Here is a 23574-nt window from a genome sequence, read left to right as displayed (position 1 = left end):
TAACTACCTTTCCGGAGATGAACATTAGAAGGTTCATAGAAGAATATGTGAATGTGGATGATGGGAGAGGGAAAACAGGAGTGATGGGGGTGAGCGGAAGCGGGTTAGATAAAAAAAATATTATAAAAAGCCCTCATCACTGGGTTATCGTTCTGAATAAACTTTAGCGTGATTTGGGAAATCGTGAGACTCTTGTGAGAGTTGTGAATTAATCGAGATGAATGTCACAAAGCCTTTACTGGATACAGCGCTTCTGATCTGTGGGTAGATAAGCCATGGCATAAAGCGTTTAAGGGGCTCCGCACATCAAGTTCAAACCTGATATCTCTGAACGCGCTGGTTCATCTCTAATAAGCATTGTCAATACTCTCATGTAAACACACTGAACGATTGATCTTATTTTTTTTGTATTTTCTTTTCAGTGAAATAAGCTTATAGCAAACCAAACACACAGCTCGGTTTGCCCTTTGAGACAATATCTTCAAACTCATTAATCCAGCACTCGCCGATGAGCTCACACCCCATGTACATCTCCTGGTCATTCAAAAACGGGAGGGCCCCAGACGGAATCAAATTCCTCATCTCGGCTACCCGAAGCGGGGAATACATATTGGGGCGAACGAGAAAGGGAACCTTGGCTCCGGGGAAGTATGCAATCAAGTCGCCGAATCTGGCGGAGGCTGGAAGAAGTACGGGACATGAATTTGGGCCTTCTGGTGTATCTAATACATCCCGGGACTGGTAGACCCCGATGGCTCGTTGGTCGATGATGGACTCTGGGTCGTTGACTCTTTTAAAGGTTGGCTGTGATGTATCTGACCATTCGGCTGTTTTGCGAGCTCGAGCGACGAGGTGGGCTTCGATTGATCCGACTTTGGGTGGGCAGGTCTTCAAGTCCAGAAATTCCAAGAAGGAGGATGTACTTGATGACTTGCCCAGGCTTCCTGGTGAATGCCTGAGTATGTTGTCCACATCATAGTCTTCCCTTCTCCGTAGCTCCGGCGATTGATGTACCATGTTGATCCGAACACCATGAGGGACGTGGAGCCCTTTTACAGCCGTCAGATCAAGCATATGAGCCCACAAAGTCAGTATTTGAGCCTCTAGAGGATGCTTTTGGTAGACTGAGCTTCGTCGCCATTTTCGCTTGAGCTCCTCAAAGGCCAGCTCATCATTGCCCAATACCGAAGCCGGCGATATAGCTTCATGTAACTCTCCTATAACACGACCGTGGACCGCGAAAGCGCCCGTTGATAGTAAGACGCGGTAATCATTAGCCCTAACTGAGGAAGACGGCTGCTTCTCAACAACTTCGATGATGGCTCGGGGCTCAAATGTTGACATGTGGATGCAATGCCAAGTCGGGACCCAGGATGGCAGATAAACTGGCTTGTGGTCCCTGTATTTGTAGCATTCAGGCGCCAAGCGCCTCCCGTGGATTCGGCATTCGTCAAGTGCTGTCATTTCCAGGACAGGGTCTCTTTTGAGCAGCCCCCCATCTTGCACGCTAAACGGCTTCTGGCCGGATATAACCTTGTGCCAGTAGTCTTGTTCGGCAAGCCAGAGACGTTGCAGTTCCATGAGGTAATCGACCGTAGATGACCTGTTTAGATAACTTAGGGGTCGATAATCGTTTCTGGTGGTCATGACGTCCATGGCAAATTGCGCGTAGACGCTGCTCGTAGGGCGTGCGTAGTTGATAGTATCAAGCTGTCTCCAATTGAATCCCGTACTGATACCTAGGAGGGCAAAGATCTTGTCCCTTGGATCTGAAGCCATGAGGTGGCGAGCTCGGACGAGCATGTCGAGGATATCGGTCGTGGCGTCATTCGAGCTGAGCGTTTGTATGTACCAATCCGGTAGGTAGTGCTCTTGGCCCTTGGCGAGATGAAAGGCCACACGAGCTTGCCAGATACGGCGTAAATTGTCCGATAAGTCCTGCTGTTGAAGACTCAGCCCATAGCGATCGTGTGCTCGCTTTTCCAGAACCACCAGCTTGCAAAAGTCATCCCACGCAACCCCACGATGGCCGCATTGCATTATGACCTCCTTGGAGACGACAACTTCTTGGAAAACCCACACTCTGCTGAACCAGTCGCGACTCAACACGTCGAGGTACACGTCGTGAAGTTCACCGCGGAAGTCAACCAGATCCTCTATTTCTGCTGGGAGGGTGTAGTCCTTCGCGCCACACTCATTGAGTGCCCAAGTGCTGTTGCGTTCCAGAAAGTTCCAGGCCGAGTAACCAGTATTGCCACCTGTTTGGCCACCGAGATAGACGATTGTCTGCGTCGCAGATTCATAAATCTGGCGCATCTGTTGTACTTGATGGTTCCGCTCCTCGGTATGTACTTGATCAATACATAATGCATCAACCCAGAGCCATACCGACTCATCTTGCCGTCTTAAATGACGAAGCGCGTCCTCGAGATTGGCGGTGATGGGTAAATAGTTATCACCGATATAAATCGCGCAAGGGCTGCTTTCATCGCCCCAAACGTAAGACAGAGCGGTATAATCAACAGCTTCCGAGAGCTCAAAGTGTATGAGCGCGCATTCCAGGTCATCGTCGTCTCCATCACCTTCAATGAGGAGGAGGAGACGAATCGACCCTGTCTCAAGAGGCTCATACTCGTAAAGCTTGGCAGTTGATCGGGCTTCCTCGGGCGGTGACGTCCCTGGAGCCGCTGCAGGAGCCTCAGCTTCCCCCAATGAAGAACTGTTGTTTATGTTGAGGTCAGCTAAGTTTGCCTCCATTATGGCATCGTCAAGAGCACGAGGGAGATGTTCTGTTTTGTGGTGATCTGACAGAATGTGGGGAAGACGGTAGCCTACCTACTCTAGGTTGTCGTTTTACAGAGGTAGGATTGATAAGCAGACATGGTAATTGCATAGCTTGTTATTACTACTTGCATAACGGATATGTGAAATGCGAATTAAAGCTTTGTTATTCTTTTCATTTGTAATTTTCTACCTTTTATATAAACTACTATGAGCGTTAGAAGATCAAGTATATTACCTCTCATCTATCGAGCAATAATGTCTGTTTTAGGTGACCGCACTCTCTACCCAACTGTGTCGACACTCGTTTAAGACCAGGAATGCCAAGAAATAAATGATGCAAACAGCCTGGAAAAGTTCCGTCGACGACTCTGGCCACTCTCGAAGCCCAGGCAGCCAAGCCACCTGTCAGTGAGCGCTGCGCCTCATCTCATGTGGTGGAGCTGACTAGCCACTCCCCACTCTTTATTAATTTCAGTCTCTCGTCATGACAATATGCTAACCCGTGCCGGTTGATCAGGGCGCAGAGTCATCTCCAGGATCAAAGTTCAAGGAGCTACAAGCCCAATGCGGGCAGCTCTTCCCTTAGTAATGAGACCCCCTCTGAGCATTAGTGAATGTCCCTTATAAAGTGAAACTGCCGGTGAGAGTGCCTAGGGAGGGAGTTAAGTGGGTTCTTGGCAATGAAACGTTATTCTGCAGCTGCGTGTTGGGAACGAGATGGGCAAGTTTGGAATCTTCTTTATCTACTTATGATGTAATAAAAGGGTATTGCAGACAAGAAACGGCATCCAAAACAGCCCTTCCATCTTTCTAAGCCAAAGCAACCTTGGCACCTCCAGACACCAAGTCAGTGAAGACTCGCTTAGGGTCGTACTTGTCCCTGACAGCCTTGAGCTTTCGCAAGTTGCTTGCTCCATAAGCTGGGAAGGTCTCAGGAATCTGAGTCTTCTGGATATCACTAAGGTACATAAACGGGAGAGGTCCAAGTCCCAACTCGGAAAGCTTCTCTCTGATCTTGGCGTTCGCTTCGGCGTGCACGCCAAGCACGCGCTCGTCGTCTTCGGGATTCGACCAGAGAGGAGCCTCAACGTACCAGATTGACGGGCTGTCGTCGCTTCCTAGACCCATTGCGTTTTTGGCTGGTGCCGAGGTCACGATGGGCGTGATTGGGAGCATGTTGAAAGCGGTTGAGAAACCTTCGACGTCGGCCAAAGATGCGACGGTCTCGTAGTATGTGTCGAAAGCGACTCTTGCGGCTGTAGCGTTGGCGGCACTGGTCAACCAGTGGAAGGTAGCTCGCGTGCCAAGAGGAGGGGCATAGTTGAACTCGTTTGACCATTGGCCCATACTCGTGCGTGTGATGTTTCCTCTGGTGATGGGTAGGATGGGTGCGGTAAAGTTCTCCAGACCAATAGGCACGTCACCCTCGCCGCTGTACCAAAGATATCCATCAAATGAAATATCAGGGCTGCGGGACGGAACCCAGCGGGTTTGCCCCTCGAAAGAAGCCTTGGGGTGTTCTGCGCCATGAAGTGCAAACTGCTCGACACCCTTGATATACTTCTCTGACACGCCTGGACCCCAAGAGACTGTTCCAATAAGGGCCGAAGAAATAGGAATGGTATGCAGAGTGGCCTCCGTGACAAGACAGTAGTTGTTACCACCTCCAACAAGCGCCCAGAATAGGTCTGGATGCTCATCAGCGCTGGCAGTCACCAATCTTCCATCACCGAGTACGCACTAAATGGTGGCAAGACCTTGTTAGCCAGCTGAATCTCTCCCACAGAAGGCTGCGCGATATGACTTACATCCAAAGAGGCAGCAATATTAGACATTCCGTATTCATAAGCCATGAAGCCAAAAGGTCCGCCTCCCAGAATGGCACCAACGACTCCACCATTACCAGAACGAATGCCGTTAGCCGTGACGCCGAATTGATCAAGGTAAGCATACAGCGGAGGCCAGGTCACACCGGCCCCGATTTTAACGGTCTTGCGGTCATCTGAGATAGCCATAGAGCTTAGGTTCGTCGTGGCCACCATGATACCCTCTGGACCGATGTTGCCAGCATTGTCGATGGGCATGGCACCTCCACCACGAATGGCAAATTGGACTTGGTGCTTCTGAAAGGTGCGAATCGCAAACTGCACATCTTTCGCAGACTGCGGAGCGAAGATGCAGGATGGCCCTAGGTGAGTGATTGAGGTCCAGGAGTCTATAACTTCTATCAGCGATGCTGGATCGTTCTTGAGAGGTGTTGATCTTACATTCATTCTCATACTTGTATCGTTCCGATCCAGGGAAAAAGGTCTTGTCGGGATACTTGGATGACAGGGCACTGCAACCGGCATCGACGGCAGCGGATGACACGACCGACAGAAGTGCGGTGAGTCCGAGGAGAGAGGCTTGCAGAGACATGATGCTGAATGAGAGAAGTCACAAAGATATCTCAAAGCGCAGTGTCTTCCGAGTGTACCGGAAAACGAATTTATTGGGCAGATACCTTGACCTTTATAGGTTTCATGAGTACAAGATCGCACAGTAGACGCACCAGGTAGTTAGGATGTCGGATCTTAGGCCCCTTCCTGAGTCTAACCCCACGGGGCTGGCTCAGAAATAGAGCATAACAGCAATTAGAATTACGTTAAGCCAGGATTTGTTTAAACTTTGTCTTAGCGGGCTTGATAATATTTCCGTGATCTGTATAAGGTTCTTACCTGTTGCAGAGGATCGGCCACTGACAGCGGGATCCGCATCGTCCGTAGTCCGTACTCACATATGCAAGGACTGCCAAGGGGGCAAACATTGAAACTATGGTCGGAGTTTACGGAAAAAGGAGGGGTTTTGCCGCTCTTGAATGTCCGCCCTTACGGCTTAACCTACCGGACAAGATTCCGGGCAACTTTGACCACGCTGCCAAGTCTTTGCAAGTCCCTGCGAGTGTTACACTCGGAGATAAGGACATTATTCTCCTAAGAGAGAGAGCGGAGGATATTGATGAGTAGGAACCTACCATCGCAATTTGCCAAGTCCCGGATCGTTTCGAAAATATCGACTATGCAGGATGTGGCATGGGTTTGCGGGGCGAGCAACCCCAAAGACGGTGACAGGGAATGAGGCAGTTGAGAGAGCCACCATGCAAGCGATCGATTGGTTCGTTCAAGAGGTGCCTTCGTTTACCATCCTCTTTCGGAAACTTTCCCAGAGCTTCATTTGCTACAACTTATACTATAGATGTGATTATTCTGTACACTTCCACCGTCATCCCTCGTCTCTATACTAGAGTTGAAGCCCGGCCCCTGCTGGGTGAGATGAGCCAAAAGATCGTTCTCCCTCGTCAAGAGAAGGTTGGGCCACGTTGAAGATCAAAATCTGGGAATGGCACTAGGCAAAGCAATAAAGCCGCTGCAATAACAAAGGGACCTCGACACAATCCGATCCAGTCAAGTCTCCTGCATCTTATTCGGGAAAGTGGTAGAAGGCCGAAGTTAGCATGCCGTTATGGATCGCCGTTTATTGTTATGCATAACGTCCAACCCCCCACAACCGACCACCCCCCACAACCGACCACCTGTTTCCACAACAACACCAAGGTCATGCGATCGCGATGATCAATTAATAACCAACAACGGGAAGTCGTATTGATCTGATTTTTTGACTAGTGAAGGTTTAGATGGAATGTATGCTCTAGATCAGCTTGTTTTATCTTAGAAACCCTCATGGCGGTCCTGCGCGGCTGTACGATCTTAAGCATTGCCTCACGAGCTTTCTTAATCGCAGGAACCTTTGCAAACTCAGCGTTGCCGTCAAAGACGACTTTTTTCCTCTTCTTTGGTCTCAATTCTTCATTCTGATGCTTCAATATCGATATTTCCTTCGCCTGCATCTCCAATGTGACGCTATTATCCTCACAATGATGCCCCATTTTCCTCATAAGCAGCGACACGACCGGAGGGATCTCGTAGGTCAAGGAGATCACATCAAGTGCCCGTTTCACCTGTGCCGTTGAGCGAGGAGTCTTTAGAGGACATTCAGAAGGACTTTCTGCAGGCGCAGGCGGCGTTTTGGGCCTCTCAGGTGTCTCTGTGACCATCGGGTTCATCAGGACCCGGGCCACGCTGACTGGCCACAATCCTGAAGCCTTCCAGCCTGCTATGATGTTGTCTTTGGTGATTGCTTCGATCCGGGCCTTATGATAGTTAACGAGGAAGGTTATCTTGCCAATTGGCGTTGAGTCTGCGATAGAGGAGAGGTCGGAAAGAAGGCGACGGTACGCGGTCTTCAGAGGACCAAAGACGGCAACGTCAAGGGGCTGGAGGACGTGAGAAGAGTGAGGGATGAGGAATAGAAGATAGATATTATTGTCGTAGCACTCGAAGAGGAATTCCTCAGTCATATGACTGCCGTGACCGTCAAGAATAAGGAGTCGTGGTTCCCGGGGGTCCTTGGGCGCCGTCTCCGGGATAAACACATTACGCAGCCATTGGAGCGCGATCTGGTTATTCGTCCACCCTTTCTCAGAGCATGTGAAGTTCCAATCTTCAAGGAAGTCGATGTTATAAGGGAACCATTGTTGTTGAACTGATCTGCCTTTAAAGATCACCAGGGGCTTCAAGACTCTCCCCGTCGCCGAGATACACTCGAGAATTGAAATCCAGGACCTCGAACCAGGCTGCTTCAAAAGTGCTGACTTCTTCTCTGCTCGACCGAGAATAAGACCGTTGAGTCCGATCCCTTCCATCATACCGACTTCGTCCACATTGTAACGATGCTTCTGCTTGATCTTCTTGACGGGCGGCATCATCAGAAGCATAAAGAAGGCCTTAATTAGTTCAGTAGAAGCGCCGTGATAGCGGTCAGAGTCAATCTTCTTGCCTTTGAGTGTCTTCACGTCTGAAAAACGCGTCAGAAAACCCTCAAGCCAGTGTTTTCCGACACCATCTTTGAAGCCGTTGCGTACAGCCACCTTGCCGGCGAAGTCTCTGACTTGCGAGTGAGAAACAGGGCAGCCTAGGTCGTGCTGGATAAGAATCCAGTCTCGTAGCTTCCTTTCCTGCCGTGGCGTAAGCTTTTGCCGGGCCTCGTTATGCTCTTTTCGCGGATTACAGCCGTGAATTCGTCCCTTGAAGGTAGAACGCGGTATCCCATACGCGTCGGCGGCCTTATTCATTGAAATGCCGTCTGCGTACATCTGTAACGCATCTTGCATATTCTGTTCGGTCCATTCGGGCATGGCGAAAACGATGCAAAAGTCGGCTTGGCGATAGCTTCAATATTGGTTAAGAAATCGCGGTCTGAAGATGTGGCCTAATGGTGTTGCAAGGTGGAAAATGGGTGGTCGGTTGTGGGGGGTGGTCGGTTGTGGGGGGTTGGACGTTAAGAGGCACTTTAAGCTTAAAACACGCCACAGTGACGTGCGTATCTGCGCTTGGCTCGTGCTTAAACCGAAACCGAAACCGTGACCGAGATCCGGATCGGCAATTGGGGAAAGATCGGCTGCAACCTTACGCCGCGCATTGTTCATGTGTCAATCATGGTAATATCTGTGTCTTAAGATAGAAATAGTTTCTCATGACCACGTAATCGACATCAACGTTATGTCGATGCTATATTAGTACCCTGGCTGTGATGTGGTATGAACAATCTGTTGTATTCACTCGCCTGAATGACCTGGAGCTACCCTTGACTTGTCTCTGTCTTCACCTGTCATGGAAGACACTGTGCGATTCACTTCGAAACGAAATTATTCCATCATCCGAAAAAATCCTTTTCCTTCATTGCCTTTGTGTTTTATTTCTAGGCCGACCTTTGTAGCAGATGTTGTGGAGTTGAATATTGGCCACATCACAAGGGATGTAGCCAAGTCTGTTGAAGTGCGGGTTCCCGCAAGTCGAATCTTGCAATTTTCTATCCAATGGCTGTGGACACCAGCCCTTGATGGGTCATCCTGTGTTTTAGCCTATTGCAGGCCAAGGACTACAAGATTGAGATCTTCAACCTCGGCTCCCTCCGTTTACTAAGGTCTTTTCTATCAGCGGGCCCGCGAGCGTCACCGCAAGCCATGCCAATCTATTCTTTACCTCGGCACGTTTCATGAGTCCGGAAGCCGAGCCAATACTGTATCAGTACCGCAAAAAGTTTGGCAGGCATGTGGCATTGTTTCAGGCAATTAGTTGGTTGAAAGTCTGGTAGCAGCTGAGAATAGGAAGGGTGGGCGAACTCATAACCGGCACCTGTGGCGGGGAACTGCAGATGTCTAATTTTTCGTTCACGCATTCTTTTCGTCCTTCAAAGATGTAAGTAAAGGTAAACTGGTTGATTATTGCACTGAAAGTTGAACCAAATCTTGAAACCTATTGTCTCGTCCAAGTCGTCGTGTCTGGCGTCCCCTGTTTGAAGTAGATCTACTAATGGGCGAAGGGTCTAAAATTGCGTGCTAGTAGCAATAAGCCTCTGCGCCAACTTGAATTCATACTTCTTATCCCCCACTATAGCGACACCCTTGATTCAAACCCTCTAGCAGCTCGCATCTCCTTGATCACAGTTGGGTTAAACCCCTGACACTATGCTCGGCAGTGCGGGTACGGGGGCGGTTTCGACTATAACTCCGTTGCCCGAAGATCTAAACGCTACGGAACTGTACTAGACACCCCTTGCTCAAGACCCTGCCAATCAAGGCCCAAGTATGTCCCACCATAGTGTCTCACTTAATAACATGGGATGGGGGCGCAAAGTTCATCTCCGTAATGCAACTGCCGAGCCTACTATTTACGTACAGTAGCTGCTAAGTTCCAAAATAAAGAAACGAAACGTTACATTTGCTCTCCCTCTCGCGCCCGGCATCGGTTCTGTACATCCAGGTTGGATTTGTAAGATCGCCTTGACCACGGAATGGCTGGTGCGGATGGTTCACTTCGGATCGGAGCAGTGAAAGAGGGTCCATGATTTTGTTTTGTTCAAGTAAAAAGGCGTTCTTGCAACGAGTGTATGGCCAGCAGCAATCATCAGACATTCTCGGGAACCAAACTAACCTTCCATCTTTATCTTCGTTATAATGAAGCTATACACGTTCCTGGAATGTGTTGCCATTTCGGCTTGGGCTATCTCGCCAGGCAATGCCGCCGCCAAGACGTACAAAACTTGTCGCAAACTTCCAAAAGACCCCGATTGGCCGAATCCTGAAATATGGGAGGCAGCATTACCGGGTGTAATCCCGATACAGCAAAATTCTACGACCGGTCCTCTCCCAAATTATCGATTCCGCGCACACTCTATTGAAGATGTGCAGGCTGCCGTAAGGTTTGCCACGGAGCAAAACGTCCGCCTTTCTGTCATCACCACAGGGCATGACCAGCTTGGTCGAAGCGACGCTGGATCAGGTCTTCTGCTTGATCTGTCTTTTCTAAGAGGCATCAAAGTTCATGAATCTTTTGTTACAACTGAGGGTGGCACAGACAGGCTCGATCACACAGCGAAAACCAATGTCATCACCCCAGTCCCTGGTGTTCAAGCTGCTGTTACGTTTGGGCCAGCGGCAGCTGGGCTCTATCTCAACTACGGACTTGACCTCTCTGGCTTGTTTACCGTGAGCGGAGCTGCAGGTAAGTTCAAGGACAAGACGCGACATGCAAAAAGGTATCTTGTCTTGGTTCTAGCAGAGTCAACGGCTAACTTGGCGAAGCAACCGTGGCTGTGGCCGGAGGATGGGGTCAGAATGGCGGCTATGGGCCGCTCACCGCCCAGTACGGGCTCGGAGTCGATCAGTGGCTAGAAGCCAAAGTGGTGACACCCGACGGGCAGCTTCGCATCGCAAACGACAAAGCCAACAGGGATCTCTTCTGGGCCATTCGTGGCGGAGGCGGCAGCACGTTTGGTGTCGTCGTCGAAGCCACCTGGAAAGTGTATCCTACAGTTCCTATGACAGGGTTCAATTGGTGGATCAACTCAACCCTTATAGGTCCAAATGCGACTGACTATGAAGTTGGTCGGACACCAATGAGCGAGGCCATGGAATACCTCTTGTCAGAGTTGCCAACCCTTCAAGAGAAGGGCATCACGGCGTACATTTATGCCTCGCCGACCAGCGTTCGATGCTATGCCATTCATCCTGCAGATCGTTCTAGCATCGCGAATGCAAACGCCGTATGGGGTCCCATTTTGTCCAAGATGCAGTCATTCCCCGGCATGACGCCTTTCCAATCGCGTCCTTATGACTTTGTCGATTACAAAGACTTCTTCGACACAACCTATGGCCCGCTTCCGAATCCAGGAGGTGAACCCACCCAGCCTTACAACCGCGGCATCGTCCCCTTTGACACTCGACTACTGGGCGCCGAGCACTTCCGCAGTCCCAACATAACCTTTGCGCTACGTGAAACGAGAGGCAACTATGGTATCCTGGTTTGCTCGCCGGGTGGGAGACTTGGTGATGGATCTGAGACCTCAAACAACCCAGGTTGGCGGAAGGCTGTCGCACTCCTCGTTGGATTCAAGTCGAATACAACCAACGTAGACGGGCTACGGCGTCTTGCTCCCGACATGGGGACATATATCAACGAGGTTTGTTTGGTCCCTAGGGCAACATCTTCCCTATACTTCTCTCAAGAGAGTCGGAATGAGATACTAACGTCTCACTTTCCAGGCGAGCACAGAACAGGAACACTGGACTTCAGCCTTTTGGGGCACAAACTACCCACGCCTTTCTAAAATCAAATCCGAGATTGACCCAAACATGACGTTCTGGACGAGCCCTGGAATCAATGCCGACCACATGGAAACGGTCGATGGGCGTGCTTGTGTTATCGAAAACCCGTCCGATGAGCCCCCTCTGATCCCTCCACCAACCGACAGACATGTTATCGCGGACCTAGCCAAGGATGGGCATTTTCTCTTTGGGAGCAGGGAACTTATAGGCGTCGCGTACCCGGCTCCTGGAACGTGGGAGGGCTTACAGTCCCCTAAGAAGGAATCAGTGTAGTTTTTACGTGATGCCATCCCTGACTGTCTCACATGGCCAGGTTTTGTTGAATTGGGCCTTGTACAATAGCTTCAGGGGTGGTCACGTGCGCTTGACCGCCAGATGATCTCGGGCGAGTTGCTCAGACTAGTCCCGATTTGGAAGGCCACGTCGCCGCCCGGAAGGGATAAGCCTAAATTCCAACAGCTCCAGATCTTCCTCCTTAGTCTACCTGTACCAATATCTCAAAGGAACTCGAAATCCCCTCCTCACTACCTAGGTACTCACCAATGAATCTACCTCCAGCCGGTGATACTCCATGGCATACCACGCTATGGCTCGGCCCACGCCAACAGACACCTTTTCAGCAGGGTGAAACATTCACCGCTGGACCTTCATGCTACAGGCGAAGCTCTGCTCACCCAGAATGGCCCACATGGCGGTGGAGTAAGGGCCATCGCCTGCACGATATTTCGTCTCTTTGCGACGTATGTGATAAGATTGATATCACAGAACTTGCTGAGCGAGGGGGTCCAATGTGCCTCAATAGTTCCCTCAGCGCCGTAACTCTCGCATCGAGAACTTGCAGGTTTTGCGCCTTAATATGCCAAAGCGCCAAAGGCTGGGCACAGTCTCGGGATTTTGACAATGCGGAGGGGGCTATGGACACCATCAGTAGCATACTCCTAGAGTGGCGGGCCGGAGAGTTGTTCATTTTTATCCCGTATGCGATAGGATTGGCAAACTTTCGGCCTTCGATTGCTAATGGCTTGGTCTTGGGAAGATTTCAAATCCACCATAAGGAAGGTATGCACTGTCTCTTGAATTCCTCGGAAGCTTATAGTTACACAGCTGTGCTTTCCACCTCATTGCAGCAATAGCTGATCTGGCGGGACACGTACAGACAAGACATCGGCACCTCAGACCGATGTTATTGACGCCTCCAACCAAGCTACGGGCCCCCTACAGTCTACCACTCTGCACCGCCTGACAGCAGAACTGCGCGAGTTCATCAACTCTCCTTGCTGTGAGATTTGCACACCCCAACAAACACGCGCAAACCACGCTAGAGGGTTGCAGACCACCCCGGATACGACTCCTTTCCTCCCAGATCGAGTTATTGAGATTTTAGACTCGTCTACCGCAGATCCCGTGAAACTTCGTCTTCGGACGACGCAAGGGATGACAAGGGGCCAATATATCACCTTGAGCCATCGATGGGGGGGCGAAACACCGCTCAAGACCACAAAAGACACACTAAATTCGCGCATCAAGGGCTTCACCTTGACCGACATGCCACGAACCTTTCAGGACGCTATTCTCGTAGCCATAGCTTTAGAGATCAAGTACGTCTGGATCGATTCTCTGTGTATCGTTCAGGATGATCAACAGGAATGGCTTGAGCAATCGGTGAAAATGGGGTCTGTTTACGCTAATTCTACCTACACGGTCGCCGCCCATTCCGCGAAACAATGTCACGAAGGCTTTCTGTGGAGATGTCAGGTGCCTTCAGATCTTTGCATCAGTCCTCAGCGCGGCGGCCCCGAGTTCTTTGTGCCAATCCCTGAACTGCACGACGCGCACGTCCGTCGACTCTTCTTCGATGGCGAGCTATCTCAACGGGCATGGGTTCTTCAGGAGCTTACCCTGTCTCCTAGAATCTTGCATTTCGTCGAGAACGTTCTCATCTGGGAATGTGAGCATCGTTCCCCGGATTTTCGAGGCCTAGTCGCAAGAACGTCTCAACGAGAGTGGGCTATGCTCTACCCGAACACTCCGTACCTCCAAGTCTCGCTAGATACCTCAGCAACACTATTCAGGAAGGCAGGTCTTGACCTAGGACATCACTCTGCGTGGCGAGAGCTAGTTCAGCAGTACTCCAGCTGCCAGATGTCCCGAAAGAGTGATAAGTTGGTCGCCGTCGCTGGTATCCTTGATTTGTTACGCAGCAGCATTTCCGACCCTGAAGAGAGACATTACCACTGCGGAGTGTTCCAGTCAGACATTGACAGGTCTCTCATGTGGTACAGGAAAGTACGAAAGGGCAAGCGCCAGCTGGAGAGAGCCCCTTCATGGTCCTGGGCTAGTGTCGATGCTAAGGTTCACTTTGATGCCCTTGAAGCGGACGACAATCTAAAATGTTTGCTTCGCGTCAAAAGCGTTCAACATCAGGATTATACTGTTGAACCAACAACTCATGAGCCCCCAAGCTGCCGCCTTGCGATCAACGCCCCACTCATTCGGGCAACCGTCTTCGTGCAAGAATCTTCCGGCTATAGTCTAAAGCCAGAAGACTACAGACCCCCAAATACTCAAGACGGACAAGTTTGGGTAGTTAGAATCTATGACCACGACGATGGCGCGCCCTTCGGGTGGTATATTGAAGATATGAACGAACTATTCGCAACCCCTCCACCCCGATGGCCTCCATTCCCACGAGGCGATGTGGCAAGCACGATATTTTTCCTAGCAGTTTGGTGTCGAGAGGAAGACGGTAAGCCTATCAGAGCATGGGGGCTAATGCTGAGCCCCGTGGAGGAGAAAGCTGGCGTTTATAGAAGGGTAGGACTAGGGTTTGTGAGGAATGTGGAAGCTTTGAAGGATGCATTTATATCACCTGAGGATATTATTTTAGTTTAGTGGTTTTATAATAACAAGATTTTACTTATACCTTAATTATAAGTTGGTAATTAACAAGAAAACATAATATATAATAGCCTTAAAACCTAAAACACTATAATTTTACCTTCTTTTAACTCCTACAATAATAGCTATAGAAATTGGATAGAAACTTGAGTCTTATGTATAAGATGATACCTTTCCTTATCCTCAGAAGGATAAACATTAGTGGCGCACTTCTGGGAAGAAGTAATCGGACCGGTGTCAGTGGCGGAGGTCGTTGACGAAGTCAAGCTGGCTGGGAACCATTGGGCATGATGGCTTGATTGTGTGTAAAACTGTATCTATCTGACTGGTTTGCCTTGATCTGTCCTGTAGGTATGCTATGAAGTTGAACTATTTTTCAAGCTGGCTGGGAAAAGTTAATCGGTTGGGAAAAAAGGCGCCGTATGGTTCACAATGAATCCGAACACAGGGATACTTTTGCCTGTATATACCTAGGCCGACCGGTCTATATCTTAGGGACATTCTACAATTATTATCTTTCCTATTCATGGATGATATCAAGGTCATGCTTCCTCTCCCCCCTTTTGACTTTCCAGGCTGCACTATGACTAAGTCGGACGAGCTCCATGACGAACTCGCTTATCTCTCGGATATGCTCAATCTCCTCTATCGAGAGCCTCTCTGCTGGAATCTTGCGCGTGATGCTGCTTATCGATGACAAGATGTGCAAGTCGCTATCCGCCGTATTGCCAAGAGGGTGTATAAGGATGTTCATAAAGAGTGGCATGGCAGCCATCGGCGCATAGTGCGACACGACCCATGCTGAATCCTCTTTCCAGAAGTCGACGACAGTGTCCAGGATGCGGAAAATGGAGCGGCTGGCCTCTATCGATAGATCGGCGCTCGAGTGCACGACGCTGTGTAGGTCATCGGGTAGATTCTCTTCCAGGTCTCCACACTTTCGGACCAAGGTGTGGATATTGATGATGGTGAAGAGGTAGTCGAGCTGAAGATTGATGAAGTACGTGCGGTTCTCTAGGCTCATGGCTGAGGGCAATGAGAAGGACGAATCTGATAGGATGGATAATCTAGGACGATAAGGTGGTTCGACTGACAGCCGCCATTCCTCAAGCTCGTCGTCGAGTTGTCGAACGTGGGCAAGAAGCTCACTCTCGGTGTATTTGAAGGCTCGGGGCGAGCAGAGTAGTCGAATTGCGTTTTCTTTAATCTTTGCGAGGTTTGTATCCCGTGATTGGCTGCTGAATTCCTCCGACTCGGTCACATCGCAGTGATCCGAAGTAAGTAGTGGCGGCTGGTCGGTACGCAACGAGATATCCTTGTCATAGCAGTAGCACATCCAGAACAACCTTCGGATGTGCAGCTTTGTTTGATCGTCGAATGTGGGGATATGTTGCGGGAGGATAGCCAGTCGTGACAGCGGGAAGTTACCGCCAAGGTCACATACCATGCGACATGCCCTTCTAAAGGTGATGGAAGCCTCTCGGCATTGTCCTCTCATTTTTTGACATGCCCACTATTTGCAAGTCAGCCGTGAGCCTCAGTGACAATACTTGGTGGTTCCTTACCAGAAGAAGGGTGCCCTGCAAGCTGTCCAAGTTCGTGTTGCCATTAATGATGGTTAACAAGCGGCTGGCCTCATGAACGCAATCGTTTGGTTCGACGGTTAGACCCAATTGCCGAGTGTCTGTGGTACGTACAACGATTGCAATCATGGCCCACAGACAGGCCTCAGCTGATGTTCGACGTCCCAGATCAGCCCCTTGGTCACCGAACGCCCTGGCAATGGTTCCTTCAAAGAGGTTTCTCTCCAGGATAGCGAAGACGATAGAGGTCTTGGATTTGAAGAAGCACTCAGCGAGATGCCTGCAGATAACCTTTGAGGGCAGAATTCTCGGCATATCGGGAAATGCGGTAGGGCAAAGCGGTGGTGCAGTTCCCAAGGGGTTGGAGAACAAGTCAAACTTTTCCATAAACACACGCTCTCCTGCACCATCTGAGATCCATTGCCGACCACGCTCAGACAAAATCCCTATCCCTTTGAAGTACCAGTTGTTGCCGATTTGACATCGCGACAATTTGGAGGTAGGCTTGGGCGAAGTTGTCTGGGCCAGTGTGGTATTCGCAGCAAGGTCGGAAGGGCTTATGGGGGACGGTTGGCCGAGGATCGTAGCGACGGGAGATGCTCTCAGGCGGCTGTTCGATGGTTCGGCAAATGGCCTCTCGGGGAATGGCCTTTCTGGCCAGGGCGAAGCGTCTCCAACGGGTCTATTCGTACATAGTGCAGACTGGAGGGCCTCTTCGAGCGTTTCTACTCGTCGGGACAGTTCTTGGACAACATCGGATGTGGTTCTGCGGTCTTGTGTCAGGCTCCCAAACTGTACGATCTTGGCAATAAGCCAAGTCATTCGAAGAAAGCTTACCTCTTGTTTGGGTCTTTTTGAATGACTCTGTCAAAGGTACAGGCCACGTCCTGACTCCCGCACCAGTCGCAGGGATCGCCCTGAGTCTTGATGACGCATTGAATCTGAAAAGTCGGTGTTATTCGAAAAAATCTCTGCCATTATCACTTGGACAATGAAACATGTGATTAATTACCTTTCGCTTGTAGCAGACATCGCAGGCGGCGCGCCGGGGAGGCATTGCATTGCATCGCCCCGCATAAAAGAAGTTGAGGTAATCGGAAAGACGGATTGCCGAAGGAAACGAAAGGGATGGAGAAATTTGACTGGAGAGACAGATGTATCGGAGACCCGGAAGTCCGATGGCACTAGTGCATATGCATGAGCCAGGGTATGTATGGATGGAACAGCTTGCGCGTGGGGTTACGGGCCGGGACTGACGGACTCGATTTAATATGATGGATAGATATGTTGACTTTATTCGTGCAAAAAAAGGGAGCAACAAATACTGTATCGTCATCAAATGACGGGTACAGCCGAGAGATTATCATGGTGCATGGCAACTCAGTATCCACCGCCCATTTTCAACAGTGTAAACAACACAGTACTCACCACCCTCTTATTACCCTTGAAAACGTCGAGGCTGCTGAACATGGAACGGCGTTTCACCTTTTCATAAGTCTCGACACGAAAAAGAGATGATTGAGCTTGTAGCAGAGATGTAAATGCATTTTGAGGAATGGCTTGGTTCATATCAGCAGCAGAAGTAGAGGACAGACAAGTGTAATATAGAGAATACAAGGCGTCTCAGGGTATGGGTATTCTTTAGAAAACCTTGTATGTGACAAGTCAGTCTTAGGCTGATGGATGGGAAGAAAGATGCGGGGAGCCTTCTTTGTAGCCCTTGCCTGTCGCGCCATTGGATCTGGTTCTTTCTTTTTTCACATCTCGATTGCCATCTGTGCCTTGCCTTGACGTAGATTCACGCCGACACAACCCCGTTTTGATGCCCTAATAATATTGTAAGCGAGGTCATGGGTAGGGATATGACAGTACAACCACTCCTCGGTTCTTATTAGGCTCGGTTGACGGCGTCACATCATTGACGAGAGGCGGCGGTGCATGCAAGACAAACAAGATGTGTCCCAAGCTCTTCATTTCCGTCACCGATTACCAATATCAAACTTGCCTCTTCATTGGATGTGTTAGCGAAATGGATGCTCTGGTCCGTGCCATGACCGCTGATCTTCCCTCGATCAAGAAGAGACGGATTTCCGTGTCCGATTATGTAAGACAGGTTTTCCCCAGCTTTGTCCAACGTGGCGCTTATCAGATCCCCCCAAGTGCAGTCATTGGTTGGGAAGAGAAGCCCCGTGGCCCCCCTTTGTTGATCTTGACAACAGCTACCCCTGCTGAGACTTGAGCTAAGCTTTCGAAAGTGGTCGCGATGCAGCTTTACCCCGATCTTGGATTGTAGAGCCTGGCAGGTGGACATAGGTACATAATGTCAACCGCCTCACGTATTGAGCAAGATGCCTTCTCCACCATAGCTCACTGGTTCTTGAGCCGACTCCTTTCACAACAATTCTCTTTATCCAGGGCCTCAAATTAAGGTCTGAAGGCCTGCCTTGTACGTTTGCAACATGGCAAGCAATCTACTCGATCCAAAGGCATTGGTGGATCCACGCCAGCGGTCGACGAGCAATGCAGACACCGTCTCCTTCACTGACGGGACAACTCTTGCACCTAGCAGCTACCTGTCAGATGTACCGCAGCATTACGACCCGGGCCAGTCTAAAAGTGTCGACCTCGAAGACCCCAACAGGCCATTCCCTCATAGCCCCGATCAACTCGGCCAATTACTCGACCCCAAATCACTGGATGTCCTCAAGAGTTTTGGTGGCCTCGAGGGCCTCGCTCGCAGTCTCCGTGTAGACCTCAAAGCTGGTCTTAGCGTGGACGAGCTCGAACCGCATACTTCTTCACACAGTCCATCCACTGAAAGAGTGCGCACGTATGGGCGCAACCAGCTTCCAGCGAAAAAACCAAAGTCAATCTGGAGGTTGGCATGGATCACTCTTCAAGAAGCAGTTCTGATCATGTTGTTGGTTGCTGGCGTCATATCCCTTGCACTCGGTCTCTACGAGACCTTTGGAGTAGCCCACAAGCCTGGCGACCCTACGCCCGTTGATTGGGTTGAAGGTGTTGCTATCTTGTCCGCTGTTGTCATTGTCGTGGTGGTCGCCTCGCACAATGACTGGCAAAAAGAAAAGGCTTTCGTTAAGCTAAACACCAAGAAAGATGACAGAGAAGTCAAGGTGCTTCGGTCCGGCAAGTCCATGCTTGTCAACGTTGTCGATGTGGTCGTCGGAGATGTTCTTTACCTTGAGCCGGGTGACTTGATTCCTGTTGATGGCATCTTTATCGATGGGCATAATGTCAAATGCGATGAATCAACTGCCACCGGCGAGTCAGACGCCTTGAAAAAGACGCCCGGCGCAAAGGTCTTTGCGCCAGATTGGAACGGCAGCAAAGATCCTGACCCATTCATCATTTCCGGTGCAAGGGTTCTTGAAGGTAGAACACACGCACGCCAGGGACCATGAAGTCTTACTGATTTGTTGTAGGCATGGGGACGTTCCTCTGTACTTCGGTCGGCACCAACAGCAGCTTTGGCAAAATCATGATGTCAGTTCGGACGGATATCGAGTCGACGCCCCTACAAAAGAAACTCGAAGGATTAGCAGTGGCTATTGCTAAGCTCGGTGGTGGTGCTTCGGTGCTCATGTTCTTTATTCTTCTTTTCCGCTTCTGTGCACATCTCCCTGGGGATGACAGGCCGGCTGAGGAGAAAGCATCAACCTTTGTTGACCTTTTGGTCGTGGCCATTGCTATCATTGCTGTGGCCGTGCCTGAAGGTCTACCTCTTGCTGTCACCCTTGCGCTAGCCTTTGCTACGACGCGCCTTTTGAAGGAGAACAATCTCGTTAGAGTACTGAGGGCATGCGAGACTATGGGCAATGCTACTTGCATCTGTTCAGACAAGACAGGAACTTTAGTAAGTCACCTTAGACAAGAGGAACGAACCTTGCTAATTTTCAGACTACCAACAGAATGACCGTCACCGCGGGCCGCTTTGGTGATTCCAGCTTCACCGATGATACTTCTTCGTGGGCCTCGAGCTTGTCTCAGGACAGCAGAAAGCTCATCACTCAGTCTGTAGCCATCAACTCGACAGCTTTTGAAGGAACAAACGACGGCGAGACAGCATTCATCGGCTCCAAGACGGAAACTGCGCTACTGCAGCTAGCCAGGGACCATCTTGGCATGCAGTCCCTTTCGGAAACCAGGGCAAACGAACAAATCGTTGTCATCGAGCCCTTTGACTCCGTCAAGAAGTACATGACCGCCGTCATCAAGGTTCCATCTGGCTACAGGTTACTCATCAAGGGAGCTTCCGAAATCATCGTTGGGTTTTGCACACAGCAGGTGAACCCAATTACCAACGACGTTGAACCCCTAGACCGCAAATCCGCCGAGGATGCCATCCTTGCATTCGCAAGCAAGTCTCTCCGTACCATTGGAATGGCGTACAAGGACTTTGAGGAGGAGCCTGATCTTGAAAGCCTGAGTGACTTGACTCTTCTTGGTGTCGTTGGCATCCAGGATCCGGTCCGCCCTGGCGTTCCTGAGGCTGTACAGAGTGCCAAGCGTGCTGGCGTTGTGACTCGGATGGTTACAGGAGATAACTTGGTCACTGCCCGAGCTATCGCCACGGAATGCGGCATCTTTACTGAGGGTGGCATTATCTTGGAAGGTCCTGAATTCCGCAAACTATCCGAGGACGAACTCGACAAGATCATCCCCCGTCTACAGGTTCTTGCCCGCTCATCGCCTGAGGATAAACGCATCTTGGTTACACGCCTCAAGGCCTTGGGAGAAACCGTGGCTGTGACAGGTGATGGCACCAATGACGCACCAGCTCTCAAGGCTGCTGACATTGGCTTCTCTATGGGCATTTCAGGTATGTTGAGTCGACTCTATTGGCCCTACGGATTAGCTAACCACGCGATATTTCAGGTACTGAAGTAGCGAAAGAGGCTTCCGAGATTATCCTGATGGATGATAACTTTGCCTCGATCATCACTGCCCTCAAATGGGGTCGGGCTGTGAATGATGCTGTGCAGAAGTTTTTGCAGGTATGTTACTCTCATCTGAAAAGCCACATACATGGCTGACATGTCAACAGTTTCAAATCACTGTCAACATCACTGCGGTCATCCTGTCGTTTGTTACTTCCATGTACAATGATGACTACGAGCCGGTTCTCAAGGCCGTGCAGCTGCTATGGGTAAGTCGACAATCAAGATCAGTGCATTCTCAGGTTGCATATTGACTTTCAACAGATCAACTTGATCATGGACACAATGGCTGCCCTGGCTCTGGCCACAGACCCCCCCACAGATGCCATCCTCGATAGGCCTCCTCAACCCAAGTCTGCACCGCTCATCACCATGAACGTAAGTCCATCATCACCTCCACCTCATGTACAACAATGCTAACAGGTAAAGATGTGGAAAATGATCATTGGTCAATCTATTTTCCAGATCATCGTTGTCCTCGTCCTTTATTTCGCTGGCGATACCATTCTCAACTACGATACCAGCGTTGAAAGTGAGAAGCTTCAGCTTGATACCATCATCTTCAACATGTTCGTTTGGATGCAAATCTTTAACGAACTCAACTGCCGTCGACTCGACAACAAGTTCAACATTTTCGTTGGAGTCCACCGAAACTGGTTTTTCATCGTCATCAACCTCATCATGATCGGCCTACAAGTTGCCATTGTCTTTGTGGGTAACCGTGTCTTTGACATCGATCCTGACGGTCTTGACGGTCCTCAGTGGGCTATTTCAATCGTCATCGCAGCATTCAGTCTACCATGGGGTGTGGCCATTCGCATTTTCCCTGATGAGTGGTTTGCAAAGGTTGTCCACTTTGTGGCACCACCCTTTGTCATCTCGTATAGGTTTCTTGCGAGAGGTTGCTCCAAATTTGCTAGGCTTTTCAAACGATCCAAGAAATTGGATGGTGGTGAAGACAGCGATTCCACGGAGGAAAAAACACAAGACAAGGAGAAGCCATCTGCATCTGGGCCAATCATCGTTGAACAGGCTTAGTACACCTGTCTTGAGAACATATCAACAAACTAAAAGGCCTTATCGTAATTGGATGGAAGAGAACCGATTGATACAGATCAGGGGTAGGGGCAACGACAAAACGTGGGGCTAAGGGGGGAGGGGGTGACTTGGCAGAGTCTGGAAAGGCAAGCGTGAAAAAGGACGAGAAGGGGGAACCATGTATAATCCCATCAGTAATTGGAGTTATCTTGTATTTATTGTATAAAAATCGGGTTTGGATTTCCATGAACGTTGAGTTGAGGGTTGTCCAAAGGCAGGTAACTGCCATATACACAAAATTCGATGCAACTTGACCAACAGTGACTTGAATCACATGAACCCCTTTTTCTTAAATGCAAGGCTTTGGGTGCGTCCTGCTTCCGCTTTAGTACCCCGTCGTACTACAGCTTCCGATTGAGCCTCCTCCACCTTCGCGCCTCTTGCTCGTGGGCGGAGACGCGTTGAACCAGCCATTCAACATTGTCCTCGGATGACTTGACGCCTTTGGAAACTTTCTCACCAATGGCCAACATTCTGCGATCGAGATTTGGCATCAACCGAATACAGAGGCAAACATACATACCCAACTCACGGCAATAACAACTTTGACGACGAGCATGCCTATGGAAACGATATCAAGTACAACAACGACAATCATGATTCCCTCGACCATAGCAAGTCTAATAAAGCCACTAGGAAGGACTCCCGCCCCAATCAGTACAGCTTTGACTATTAAAGCACTAGCTCTGGCCAAATGCCTTGATTGAATGCCGAATAAGGTAGCTAGAATAAACCCAAAGAATCTCTCACTAATATCACATATCGCTCTCCGGTCCCACAATCTGACAACAGCAATAGTCGCGACGAGCTTGGTCTGACCACTCTGTGGGCGTCTCACTGCAACACGTTCCTTTACTTTCTGCTTGAAGGCGGAGTAGATGTAGCCATCGCCAAGGGACCCAAATGAAGCAAATGTCTGTCATAGCCACAATCCAGTTTGGGCCCTTGAACTCTGTGCTATTGATGACAATATCACCACCTGTCTGAGTTCAAGCCCATATTTTCGATTTCCTTGATCCGATTGGCATCGTCAAGCCTCTCGAGCTCCGTGATGGAGTGAGCATTCACCGCCACTCTGACACTGTTGCTTTCGGAGAAGCCTCTAACATCATCTTCCTCGTCGATTCCCTGGCTAAGAAACTGACTGGCACGTTCTTCAGATGAGAAGTCTGATTCTTTGTGCAGCCTCACGTTGACCCTGATGGAGCTCTCCCCGTCCTCTTGTCTAGCGACATCTCTGAGGTGCGCCGAGGTCTTCGGGCTTCGCTCATAGGCATTTGCCGATCTGACAAACGGAATTGCGCGGATTCTGTCAAGATCGTGGCCGGCGTATTGAAACAGATAAGTTTTTTCGGCCATACGCTCCTGGTACTTGACATCCAGCGAGTCCAGTTCTAATTTCTGGTGATTGGTAAGGTTGTCTAAGAGTTGTAGGATGATGTACTTGGTCGAGCTAGCGTCGTCGCTCTGTTGCTGACGCTCAAAGTCATCTACAGACAGCTTAAGAGCACGTCCATTCACGAAGATGTCGGACATGATGATGAATTGG

At 49.9% G+C, this 23574-nt stretch overlaps 6 protein-coding genes across 6 annotated transcripts; 2 read left to right on the top strand and 4 right to left on the bottom strand.

Annotated features, from left to right (window-relative positions):
• Positions 1 to 392: 392 nt before the first annotated feature.
• NECHADRAFT_102164 (uncharacterized protein) lies at positions 393 to 2795 on the bottom strand. Its single transcript, XM_003047224.1, has one exon. The coding sequence runs from the start codon at positions 2755 to 2757 to the stop codon at positions 433 to 435; it is 2325 nt and encodes a 774-aa protein (XP_003047270.1). The 5' UTR covers positions 2758 to 2795; the 3' UTR covers positions 393 to 432.
• A 799-nt stretch (positions 2796 to 3594) lies between these two features.
• Positions 3595 to 5202, bottom strand: NECHADRAFT_87746 (uncharacterized protein; the record flags this gene model as incomplete). The annotated part of the gene is made up of 3 exons (XM_003047223.1): positions 3595 to 4524; positions 4593 to 4972; positions 5052 to 5202. The coding sequence occupies 3 exons, from the start codon at positions 5200 to 5202 to the stop codon at positions 3595 to 3597; spliced, it is 1461 nt and encodes a 486-aa protein (XP_003047269.1).
• A 4636-nt stretch (positions 5203 to 9838) lies between these two features.
• Positions 9839 to 14480, top strand: NECHADRAFT_87745 (uncharacterized protein; the record flags this gene model as incomplete). The annotated part of the gene is made up of 6 exons (XM_003047399.1): positions 9839 to 10385; positions 10466 to 11343; positions 11426 to 11757; positions 12021 to 12547; positions 12645 to 14234; positions 14458 to 14480. The coding sequence occupies 6 exons, from the start codon at positions 9839 to 9841 to the stop codon at positions 14478 to 14480; spliced, it is 3897 nt and encodes a 1298-aa protein (XP_003047445.1).
• Positions 14481 to 14906: 426 nt separating this feature from the next.
• Positions 14907 to 17026, bottom strand: NECHADRAFT_87744 (uncharacterized protein; the record flags this gene model as incomplete). Its single annotated transcript, XM_003047222.1, has 4 exons — positions 14907 to 15899; positions 15952 to 16735; positions 16807 to 16910; positions 16982 to 17026. 4 exons carry the CDS (start codon positions 17024 to 17026, stop codon positions 14907 to 14909), a joined length of 1926 nt encoding a protein of 641 aa, XP_003047268.1.
• Positions 17027 to 18428: 1402 nt separating this feature from the next.
• Positions 18429 to 21965, top strand: NECHADRAFT_87743 (uncharacterized protein; the record flags this gene model as incomplete). Its single annotated transcript, XM_003047398.1, has 7 exons — positions 18429 to 19362; positions 19413 to 19843; positions 19888 to 20809; positions 20866 to 20984; positions 21035 to 21136; positions 21192 to 21305; positions 21351 to 21965. 7 exons carry the CDS (start codon positions 18429 to 18431, stop codon positions 21963 to 21965), a joined length of 3237 nt encoding a protein of 1078 aa, XP_003047444.1.
• A 401-nt stretch (positions 21966 to 22366) lies between these two features.
• Positions 22367 to 23561, bottom strand: NECHADRAFT_87742 (uncharacterized protein; the record flags this gene model as incomplete). Its single annotated transcript, XM_003047221.1, has 3 exons — positions 22367 to 22499; positions 22545 to 22586; positions 23002 to 23561. The coding sequence occupies 3 exons, from the start codon at positions 23559 to 23561 to the stop codon at positions 22367 to 22369; spliced, it is 735 nt and encodes a 244-aa protein (XP_003047267.1).
• Positions 23562 to 23574: the final 13 nt, after the last annotated feature.

Source organism: Fusarium vanettenii (assembly GCF_000151355.1).
Source record: "Fusarium vanettenii 77-13-4 chromosome 12 genomic scaffold NECHAsca_15_chr12_5_0, whole genome shotgun sequence".
Taxonomy (NCBI): Eukaryota; Fungi; Ascomycota; class Sordariomycetes; order Hypocreales; family Nectriaceae; genus Fusarium; species Fusarium vanettenii.
The sequence above is the reverse complement of the archived record's forward strand: the minus strand, read 5'-3'. Positions and strand labels throughout refer to the sequence as shown.